Raw genomic sequence first — 13,018 nt, forward strand, 5'->3', positions numbered from 1 at the left:
AGATCAAATTATCATCTAAGTAACACATCAGACTGTTAAAAGCAATGACATATCCTTTACCGAGCAGATTATATTGTACTTAAACAATCAATCTTTAAGGTAATTCTATGGGTTGACTTAGCAAAAAAACAAATTCAAATTAATCAAGGGTCTTTAATTGATGGGCAGCATGATATGCATATACACAAAACATTACACTAAGATTTTGTTATGAAAAAAAGAAAATCATGAATGACAATACAATGGGAGATAACTCCTATTTACTTCATGTCATGTAGTATTGCATTCAGTGAACATCAAGTTCAGAGATGAATTCAAATCAAAGGCCTTGCTGAAAGGTTTACTAGGTATTTCTCAAAATGTTCAACGTAAACCTCCCTCACAATGTCAGCCTTGTTAGAAAATTTGTAGGAGCATTTTTTTATTGGTTCTCAGCATTCCCTTTTAATTATCACCTTCAACAAATGATGGTCCTATTGGTTGTATTATCTAGCATATATGACTTCAAAGTAAACAACACTTAAGATTTGGTAATTTCAGTTGGTTTTAATTAATTAAGGCACATTTAAGAACCAAATCAACCAATTCAAATAACACATATTTGATATTAGTAGCTAAGTTATCACTTGGGCAGGGGGACCTCGGTAGTCTAGTAGTCAAAGTAGTTCTACTACTGTTATCACTAGCCAGTCATCACTGAGGTTGTGAGTTCAAATCCAAACTCCAATCTTCATTGACTAGGATTGTCAGTTTCCTATCAAAGGTCCCTGGTTTTCTCTTGGCAATCCAGCTTCCTCCACAAATAAAAACTGGCCACCACGAAATAGCCCAAATGTGGCGTTAAAACACCACCAATCAATCAATCAATCTAATGAGCAGCATCCATTGAGATTAAATCTGATTTTTCTAGCAATTCCATGTGTTTACAACTGATACATGAACAGGGAACCAGTGACAGCTTTCATGCTTACATTTTTTATGACAATATCATTTTAGCTTTCTTGTTGAAAGCTGAGAGAAAAATCACTTAATTTGAGTTTAGGAATAAATTCTATAGCTGACCTTCAAGTGAAAAATATCTAATGATAAAAGAGAAGGGTCTATACAAAAAGATCTTTACTAAAGGCCTTTATACTATAATAGGGATATTTGAAAGTTCTATTCAGACAGTTTATCGTGAATTGTAAAAGTAAATAACAGATCTATCTACTCAAATTTGTTCTGAATATGTATGTTACAATACAAACTCTTCATAAATGAACATCACTCAAAAGAAATAAGTAAAACTATAAATTAAAACTCTTCACAAATATTCAACAACAAATTCATGATCAGAATTTCAAATAGATATCTGAATAAGAAAAAGATATAGCATTTGCAATTATCCCACAATGAATAACACCTTAAAATGCAAATATATTACTTTCTTTTCAATCTGATTTTAATTTAAAAGTGAAAAGATTTTCAGAACAGGGTATATAAACACAGGATAGGTGACTTTTCTGTCTCATTAAGTTTATTATGCTAATATTCCGATAAACCGGGTAGATTTTTATTTCATTTTATAGCTTCTTTGAAGTGAAGAAAAGAAATATTCTTCACAAACAACCTATCCATATTTCACTTTCTACATGGACTATAAAATACTTCAAAAAGAAAAATTTATGACAAATGACCCTATGATACTTAAAGTTCATATGTCTTTTCAAATTTCCTTCATTAAAGCATTCTTTTGGTTGTGATTTTTACTTTGCAATTAAATGCATATAAATTTAACAATTTTGTAGAAAAGTGTCATAGTATTCTCCTTTATTGCCTTTTACAGTATACTTAATAATCATCAAACACACCCACTAACATATAGATATCAATATTACTAAGGCAAGACCATGGGAAAGGGGAATAATCATCAAACACACTCAGTAACATATATGGTATCAATACTACTAAGACAAGACCATGGGAAAGAGGAATAATCATCAAACACACCCACTAACATATATGGTATCAATATTACTAAGACAAGACCATGGGAAAGGGGAATAATCATCAAACACACCTACTAACATGTATGGTATCAATATTACTTAGACAAGACTATGGGAAAGAGGAATAATCATCAAACACACTCACTAACATGTTTGGTATCAATATTACTAAGACAAGACCATGGGAAAGGGGAATAATCATGAAACACACTCAGTAACATGTATGGTATCAATACTACTAAGACAAGACCATGGGAAAGGGGAATAATCATCAAACACACTCAGTAACATATATGGTATCAATACTACTAAGACAAGACCATGGGAAAGAGGAATAATCATCAAACACACCCACTAACATATATGGTATCAATATTACTAAGACAAGACCATGGGAAAGGGGAATAATCATCAAACACACCTACTAACATGTATGGTATCAATATTACTTAGACAAGACTATGGGAAAGGGGAATAATCATCAAACACACCCACTAACATATATGGTATCAATATTACTAAGACAAGACCATGGGAAAGGGGAATAATCATCAAACACACCTACTAACATGTATGGTATCAATATTACTTAGACAAGACTATGGGAAAGAGGAATAATCATCAAACACACTCACTAACATGTTTGGTATCAATATTACTAAGACAAGACCATGGGAAAGGGGAATAATCATCAAACACACCTACTAACATGTATGGTATCAATATTACTAAGACAAGACTATGGGAAAGAGGAATAATCATCAAACACACTCACTAACATGTTTGGTATCAATACTACTAAGACAAGACCATGGGAAAGGGGAATAATCATGAAACACACTCAGTAACATGTATGGTATCAATACTACTAAGACAAGACCATGGGAAAGGGGAATAATCATCAAACACACCTACTAACATGTATGGTATCAATATTACTAAGACAAGACCATGGGAAAGAGGAATAATCATCAAACACACTCACTAACATGTTTGGTATCAATATTACTAAGACAAGACCATGGGAAAGGGGAATAATCATGAAACACACTCAGTAACATGTATGGTATCAATACTACTAAGACAAGACCATGGGAAAGGGGAATAATCATCAAACACACTCACTAACATATATGGTATCAATATTACTTAGACAAGACCATGGGAAAGGGGAATAATCATCAAACACACTCACTAACATGTATCGTATCAATATTACCTAGATGAGACCATGCGAAAGGGGAATAAGCTTCAAACACACTAACATATATGGTATCAATATTACTTAGACAAGACCATGGGAAAGAGGAATAATCATCAAACACACTCACTAACATGTTTGGTATCAATATTACTAAGACAAGACCATGGGAAAGGGGAATAATCATCAAACACACCTACTAACATGTATGGTATCAATATTACCTAGATGAGACCATGCGAAAGGGGAATAAGCTTCAAACACACCCACTAACATAAAGATATCAATATTACTTAGACAAGACTTTGGGAAAGGGGAATAATCATCAAACACACCCACTGACATACATATGATATCAATTTTACTTAGACAAGACTATGGAAAAGAGGAATAATCATCAAACACACTCACTAACATGTTTGGTATCAATATTACTAAGACAAGACCATGGGAAAGGGGAATAATCATGAAACACACTCAGTAACATATATGGTATCAATATTACTTAGACAAGACCATGGGAAAGAGGAATAATCATCAAACACACTCACTAACATGTTTGGTATCAATATTACTAAGACAAGACCATGGGAAAGGGGAATAATCATGAAACACACTCAGTAACATATATGGTATCAATATTACTTAGACAAGACCATGGGAAAGAGGAATAATCATCAAACACACTCACTAACATGTTTGGTATCAATATTACTAAGACAAGACCATGGGAAAGGGGAATAATCATGAAACACACTCACTAACATGTATGGTATCAATACTACTAAGACAAGACCATGGGAAAGGGGAATAATCATCAAACACACTCACTAACATGTTTGGTATCAATATTACTAAGACAAGACCATGGGAAAGGGGAATAATCATGAAACACACTCAGTAACATGTATCGTATCAATATTACTAAGACAAGACCATGGGAAAGGGGAATAATCATCAAACACACTCAGTAACATGTATGGTATCAATACTACTAAGACAAGACCATGGGAAAGGGGAATAATCATCAAACACACTCACTAACATATATGGTATCAATATTACTTAGACAAGACCATGGGAAAGGGGAATAATCATGAAACACACTCAGTAACATGTATGGTATCAATACTACTAAGACAAGACCATGGGAAAGGGGAATAATCATCAAACACACTAACATATATGGTATCAATATTACTTAGACAAGACCATGGGAAAGAGGAATAATCATCAAACACACTCACTAACATGTTTGGTATCAATATTACTAAGACAAGACCATGGGAAAGGGGAATAATCATCAAACACACCTACTAACATGTATGGTATCAATATTACCTAGATGAGACCATGCGAAAGGGGAATAAGCTTCAAACACACCCACTAACATAAAGATATCAATATTACTTAGACAAGACTTTGGGAAAGGGGAATAATCATCAAACACACCCACTGACATACATATGATATCAATTTTACTTAGACAAGACTATGGAAAAGGGGAATAAGATTCAAACACACCCACTGACATATATATGATATCAATATTACTTAGACAATACTTTGGGAAAGGGGAATAAGCTTCAAACACACCCACTGACATACATATGATATCAATATTACTTAGACAAGACTATGGGAAAGGGGAATAAGCTTCAAACACACCCACTGACATATATATGATATCAATATTACTTAGACAAGACTATGGGAAAGGGGAATAAGCTTCAAACACACCCACTGACATACATATGATATCAATATTACTTAGACAAGACTATGGGAAAGGGGAATAAGCTTCAAACACACCCACTGACATATATATATGATATCAATATTACTTAGACAAGACTATGGGAAAGGGGAATAAGCTTCAAACACACCCACTAACATATATGGTATCAATATTACTACGACAAGACCATGGGAAAGAGGAATAATCATCAAACACACTCACTAACATGTTTGGTATCAATATTACTAAGACAAGACCATGGGAAAGGGGAATAATCATCAAACACACCCACTAACATATATGGTATCAATATTACTTAGACAAGACTTTGGGAAAGGGGAATAAGCTTCAAACACACCCACTGACATATGATATCAATATTACTTAGACAAGAAAATGGGAAAGGGGAATAAACAATATCATTAATACTTTAATGTAACCAAAGAAAAGGCACTTTCTCGCTGCGTTGAAGACTTATTGGTGGTCTTCGGCTGTTGTTTGCTCTATGGTCGGGTTGTTGTCTCTTTGAAACATTCCCCATTTCCATTCTCAATTTTATTTACATTACATTGGAAATACTATAATAAAGGATAACTTTTCTGATGGTTCTCAATCAAATGCTTCCAATCTAAAATAATTTTGGATAAGAGAGATCAAGTTTATTTTTTTTACATTATCCATGCATCATTGATTCCTTAGAGGAATTTTAAGACAAACCAAAATTGAAAAATCGTGACATTAAATAACGTCAAGTAATCAATTCAAATAAATCAATTCAGGTATCATGATTTATTTTGCTTGTCAACCATCATTTTATCACCTTTCCCCTTTTCGCGTGTGTATTTTGTTGGAATACATTTTTTTATTAACTGTTTGTAATTCATCCTTCTTCTAATGAACTACAAAATGTGTAAAAAAATCTATACACGATGTTCTTATAAATCCTTATTGTTGTTACTTTACTTGGATAAAAGTTTCCCCTGTATAATGTGGAAGAACCATACACCTCCCACCACTAACATCAAACTTGACTCACCACTAACATCAAACTTAACATCTTTACTTACTTCTCTTTCTAGACTTTTTAATAGGTCTCCCCTTTTTAATGTCACTGGTATTATTGATACATAAATTGTTTCCCCTGTAAACTGTTGAAGAACAATACCCCTCCCCCAACTCACATCTAACTTAACAGCTATACTTACTTCTCTTTCTAGACTTTTTAATAGGTCTCCCCTTTTTAATGTCACTGGTATTATTTATACATAAATTGTTTCCCTTGTAAACTGTTGAAGAACAATACCCCTCCCCCCACTCACATCTAACTTAACAGCTATACTTACTTCTCTTTCTAGACTTTTTAATAGGTCTCCCCTTTTTAATGTCACTGGTATTATTGATGCATAAATTGTTTCCCCTGTAAACTGTTGAAGAACAATACCACTCCCCCCACTCACATCTAACTTAACAGCTATACTTACTTCTCTTTCTAGACTTCTTAGTAGGTCTCCCCTTTTTAATGTCTTTAAGATCATTGATACACAAACCTTTTCCCTGAAAACTGTGGAAGACTTATACACCTCCCACCACTAACATCAAACATTACAGCTATACTTACTTCTCTTTCTAAACTTCTTAGTAGGTCTCCCCTTTTTAATGTCTTTAAGATCATTGATACACAAACCTTTTCCCTGAAAACTGTGGAAGACCTATACACCTCCCACCACTAACATCAAACATTACAGCTATACTTACTTCTCTTTCTAGACTTCTTTATAGGTCTCCCCTTTTTAATGTCTTTAAGATCATTGATGCATTCATATTCACAACAATCCATCCCTATCTTCCACACATAGTATGTACAGTTCCTATCTGGACACTCAATGATTCGTACAGTTCTACATTGTTTAGAAGAATCACGACCACATGCACATAATTTACAATTATCCTCCTTGTATGGAGCATATTCTTCTCCGTAATGGAAAATCTGGCCCTTCCAGTCCGTACATGTTATGTTTGGAACTTCTATAAAATTAAATAGACAATAGTATTGATTAATTAAATTTTCAAATTTTTGAAAATCAAAAATGTCTTAACAGAAGTGAAACTAGAACTGCATATTTATGAAATTATGATCATTCTCTTCTCTTATCAAACTAGAAAATTTTGTTTTAAGCTATTCTGAATAAAAACCTAAATAATTATAAAAAAAATAAGGAGATATGGTATGATTGCAAATGAGACAACTATCCATCATATTTTAAATGAAATGGATGTAAGCATATGTTTATGTTTATATCTGTATTACTTCATTAGATGACAATGTCAAATATCTGGCCGTGCAGTCACAAGTCAACAATGTTAACGAAAGAATTGATACTTACAAAAAGGGTGCGTTTGTAATTTTAGTTTGATTGGGAGGTAAATTGGTAGTAATTTCAGAGTGAAGTATGTTTTTTTTTTTTCATTTTGATAAGAATCTCTCTTAAAATTTCTTCTGGCTTTAACTTTAATAAACAATCAATCTCTAACATTTGATAAATTTTAAAACCATTCATTAGATACAACAACAAAAAAATAATTATAATATTATTTCAAGTGTAGATAACCTAACAAATCACATTTGCAAACCTGAGTAATCTCCCATCCATATTTTTTCATCAGTTATTTTGATAAAATTGGCATAGAATCTTTGTTAAAACACCAAAAAATAGTTTATGATGAATTTTAATGATAGTAACTATTATTTTTACTCCAAATTTTATTTATTTGCAGTTTTAAAATCAATATTTCATTCTTCATCTGAATACAAGGTTAACTGATACAGCACTATGAATGTAGCCATTCATTTTGGTTGGAGACAAACCATGTGTAAATAATTTCTTTTGGCACTACATGTACTACTGCTGCTTAATTGCTGAAGAATTGATCTTGAGAGTTGGATTATCATTTTAACCACTGATGATAAAACTAAAAGTAGATTTGTAATGTTTGGGAAGGAATATAGTTTTCATTATAAGTTTGTTTGTTTTGCATTGTAGGTGACATATTTTTACTTTTGTTTAACAATTTAGAAAATTTGTTAATCCTGAAAACCATTGACTTTAATGTTGCAGGATATTTGATCAATGACATGAACCTGGTCTAAGTTTCTTACCAGTCATTGGTTTTGTTGTTGTTAACTCTGATGTCACAATATCTTCTGTTGCATTTCCATCTTCTTGATCACCAGAACTTTGATTCAACAAATTCTGTTGTAAACTCTCATTTAAATGTCCTGTTTCTTCCACAGAACTTTCATTGCCTAGGGGTTTTACATCTAAATGTTCCTCAACTTCAACAAAACTTTTGTTGCTTAGGGACTTTACATCCAAATTGTCCATAGACTCAACAGCCCTTTCATTGCCAGCAGACTTTACATCTAAATGCTCCACAACTTCTACAGAAGTTTCGTTGCCTTCAGACTTTACATCCAAATGTTCCCTAACTTCTACAGAACTCTCATTGCCAGCAATCTTTACATCTAAATGTTCCCCAACTTCATCAGAACTTTTGTTATTGATCAATTCTATTGTGGGTATCTTAACAGGTTGATTTTCCACAGAATTCTGATTTGACACGACATCTCCTTTAACCATATCAACATGGTTAGTTGTATGGTCAAACTGTTTTATTGTTTTAGTGTCAATATTGTCTCCATGAGGATTATTGATAATAGCATCATTTTGTAACCCAGTCTTTCCTGGTGTCTTTTCTGTATCTGATTTAGCTGGTTGGTTAGATGTACTTTGATATTTTTGTGGAGATTCATGTTGGCCTGGTATAATTTTTCCTGTGATCTCTGGTGGATTTGAAGGCTCTTTTTCAGACTGATCTGACGTGATATTAGATACCTCTGATAGACTTGTAGAAACCTCCAAAGCTTTAGTGTTGAGTATTTCAGAGCATTTTGGACAGCACAAACTGTAATCATCAAGGTCTGAACATTTAGAGGGACAAGTAATCTTTCTACAATTCTTTGGGGATCCATCATTACACAAGCAAACATGACAGGTTTCATTCTTGTAAATGGCAAATTCCTGGCCCGATGGAATGGCTTCACTTTTCCAGTTGGAACATTCTAACTTCCTGCTGTCTGAAATACAAATTTTAAATTAATTAAATGATTTCATGATTTTATTCTTTATGCTTTGACCTAGTTGCTAAAGATGATGCTATTTATAGCCATGAAAATTAATTACAGGGTTATACAAGCCGTCAGAGTTCAATGTTTTATAGGCTTATTTTAGGTCTCATGTTTATTTATATATTTTGATATTTTTACTAGTGGATCAGCACATACATACAAGGAAACACTACTAACATAATAAGATGTTTGTTTCATTTGTTCTTTGACAGGTTGTCAGATTCAGACTGTAATTGTACATGTTAATAGCTAGAATTTGTAACAATGAAAATATAACAGGGGGGAAAAACACTTAAAAATGGTCAAGATGCTTAATCAGAAAAACATCAAAATTTAAAAGTGCTATCAATTTTATATATAGAATGTATTTTAATAGATTAAGTGATTTATAATTAAACCAATACCAAGGTCAGTCCTTTAAATACAAAATGTATACAGGGAAGTCAATTTTGGAAAACTTCAAGGTGATCGCATGAGTTCGGAACAAGAATGGACTAGTAGAAAAATTAATTTCGGAGATGACAAAAACAAAAACTTCAAAAGGCATATTATAATATGTTTATTATCTTATCTCCTTATCATAATGAATCCTGTTGTATGTTTAATATGTTTAGTCCTTTAGAAATATTTCATTGAGACTGCATTTTTTTGCCATAATTTTTTAAACTGTTCACCCACATAGTAAAAGCAGAGACTTTGGTAAAAGCCTCACCACCCATTCTGCTTTACAAATTTTAAATTATAAGTGAAAATTAACCACATAAAAATGTACATATAGTTAGTGTCATCTTCCATACACATTTAATGTATAGATTACCAACAATAATCCTTGAAAGAATTTAAAAATATTTCATATTCAACAATTTTATCATCAGTTTTATGACAAGCAACAAATACTTGTTACACAGGTGTTAATGTAAAGATCAAAAGGACCATACAGGTAGGTCGTTAAGGCATGATAGTGGGTGTTTTACATACCATATAGTCATAAATAAACAGGTATAGACAGGTGAAAATTTATCTTACTCTTATATTTTGGTATTTTTAACTTTTAATTATAATACATCCAAATAATCAGTTGGTTTTCTTCACTTGAAATTGACTTATTTTGTTCATAAGATGAAATTTGACGAGAAATGACAATAAAACTGGATACTTCATCATCAAAGATACAGGTAACTCATACATATGACTGGAATGTTAAATATTTCATCTCCTATGCATCAACACAAAAATACAATTACTCATCTAAATCAGGTAAAGTTAAAATAATCTGTGGACAATGGCTTATCTTCATAGAGTTGCAATGACATGCTTTCAATTACATTAAAAGAGTAAATCCTCCATGATTTACACAATGTCCCTACTCCTGTTGATCTATGAGATTATCTAATTCAGGAAAACAAGGTCAAGTCAAGTAAACCATGTCAGACAGACAGTACACCTTTAATAGAATTACCATATATGTATGACCTACTTTGAATAGTCACTGGAAAATTAACATAAGTACAACAAGAGGCTGTCAGAGCGACATCAAACTGGATATTTTAGACATTTATTTGTGTCCTGGCATTTTTCAATATCACAAGGACCATAACTCCTGAACAATAAAAGTGACAATCATCAATATTGACCTCCATTTTGTCACCAGTAACAACATATCAAAATTTGAAAAGCTTTGGTTAGTTAAAGCACAGACATGACTGGAAAGATCATTTTTCAATCTTTCAAGAACTGTAACTCCTGAACGGTGAAAGTGAAAATCATCAATATTAACCTTAACCTCCATTTTTATCATCAGAAACAACATATCAAAAATTCAAAAGCTTTGGATGAACTGTTCAAGAGTAAATGCACCTACCCTGTTTGGAAATGGCCTGCCCAGATGCCTGTCTGTCATCTCCCAGCATCATCAGCTCAGATTGCAACTTTCACCCCAAGGGTTATGGCCTGTTCTCTCTCTCTGCTTAGCTGACGGAGCTGGGAGAATGAGCAGATATAGAAGAGGCAATGACACTCAGCTGGTGAAAATTGCTCATTATCCTTAGCTGATGATGTTTGGAGCATGAGCAGAGAGGAGGTAATCATCATAAAATAAAAGATGATGGATACAAGGAGCATGAGCAGAAAGGAGTAAAACAGATTGTAACAGATAGCAGGTACTGTAATACATGGAGCATGAGAAGAAATGAAATAAACATTCAACCCTCAGCTGGTGGTGCTAGGAGTATGATCAGAGGGGGGAATGACAGATCATATCCCTCAGTTGATGGTATTGGGAGCATAAGCAGGGAGGTACGAAACAGGTCATAATCCTTAGCTGTTGTCAAAAATTATTTTTTTTCAAGTATCATTGTATCTAATGTTCATAAAGTTCAATAAATAGGATAAAATAACTCACATTGTCATAAGATAATTGTCTCAGGTTATGTAATTTAAATCATTTTAATCATATATGCAAGAACATTATGTGACTGTAAAACTTTTAGTATTTTTGTGGGTTTTACTTTCAGCTTGATAGATTTCTCACTAGAACAATACCTTTATATATAAAAAGAGCTAGTTAAGGTCTTTTTTTAAATAGCATTTTGTTGCATGAACAGCATAAGGGTTCATCAAAAATTTCTATTTTGAGCAGGGTAAAAATTACCACATAAGTGTTTCATGATGTAAGAATATTTTATTACATCTGAAAAGACATATTTTTTTTTAAAAGGAATTTTTTAAAAGTAATAAAAAAAACATTTTGTATCAATAAATTCTATCCTGTCATCTAACTGTGTCATCAATGTAGATAACATAGACATTTATTTACATGAAATAGAAAGGAAAATTTGAATAAATTCATCATTTACCTATTTTTTTTTGTGTCTAAAGTAAGCATATTTAATTTCAACAAAAAGAAAGTTGGAGCGAATTTATCATTTTCTGTCATTTTTTACAACATTTATATTTTACAATAAACAAAGATAAAATTGCTACACTCCATCATTTTAGTGCAGTTTTACAAGATGGATGATCTTTTTAAAGAGACGATTTGTCTGTACTGCATGCCTCTACATATTTATATACCATTACAGGTTAAATGTTCTCTAGCATAAAAGATCAAATTTCATAGTATATATACCAAATGGATTATCCACTTTTAACCTTCAACCTTTTCATATCATTTGCCACCATAAATTAATTGAAATATACCTGATATTGCAAGTATTGCCCTCAATTTCAAGTTTTAAAGGTTGAATAAATTCAGTGTTTAATTAGTTCAGCAGAAATTTTGAAGGTGAGTTTTTCAAAATAAAGCAGGGACAATCATCATATTGTCTATGAAAAATTTGAGGCACACTTTTGAAATACTTATAAAATCAAATCAATTATGAATATGTATTAGTTATAATTGCCACTGAAACGCCTAAGAATCATATACTTAAATAGATAAATGCTGGCATTTTTGAAACCATTGTTTCAATGTAGCATTTTCTGAAACAGCAATAATTAAACTGGCATTGTGTCATTTGTTCTTAAAAATTTATGAAGTCAAACCTGCATTATTTCAAAGGCCAAATGAATATTGTAAGTAGTTAGTCAAAAAGTCTCTGTCAAGTAAAACAGAAAAGTCAGCTAGATTACTTTTTCTGTATTCTACAAATTCATTGGTTATCAGTGTTTTTGTTTTTCTTATATTTTTCATACTAAGAAAACCACACAATAAATATTTTAATCATTCCATTTAAACAGGAGCAGTAATAGAAATGTTCTAACTGTTATCAAAACTATTTAAAAAGAAATCAATTATTTATATGATATATAAACATTTTTGTTCTCACATTTAAAATAAACAGAGGGTTAGAGAGTACAAAGTTATTTACAGTATCTCTATACGATTACCAATCACAAACTATTTA

General features: G+C 32.1%; 1 protein-coding gene across 1 annotated transcript in view; it reads right to left on the reverse strand.

The window, feature by feature from the left end:
• Positions 1–13,018, reverse strand: part of LOC143054442 (muscle, skeletal receptor tyrosine protein kinase-like) — a 54,493-nt gene that overhangs the window by 26,504 nt on the left and 14,971 nt on the right. Inside the window, exons 3-4 of the mRNA XM_076227457.1 lie at positions 8,085–9,062; positions 6,683–6,952 (exon numbers count right to left, since the gene is read on the reverse strand). Coding sequence (XP_076083572.1) covers positions 6,683–6,952; positions 8,085–9,062 — 1,248 coding nt within the window. The remainder of the gene's footprint in view (positions 1–6,682; positions 6,953–8,084; positions 9,063–13,018) is intronic.

This window comes from Mytilus galloprovincialis, chromosome 1, assembly GCF_965363235.1.
Source record: "Mytilus galloprovincialis chromosome 1, xbMytGall1.hap1.1, whole genome shotgun sequence".
Lineage (NCBI taxonomy): Eukaryota > Metazoa > Mollusca > Bivalvia > Mytilida > Mytilidae > Mytilus > Mytilus galloprovincialis.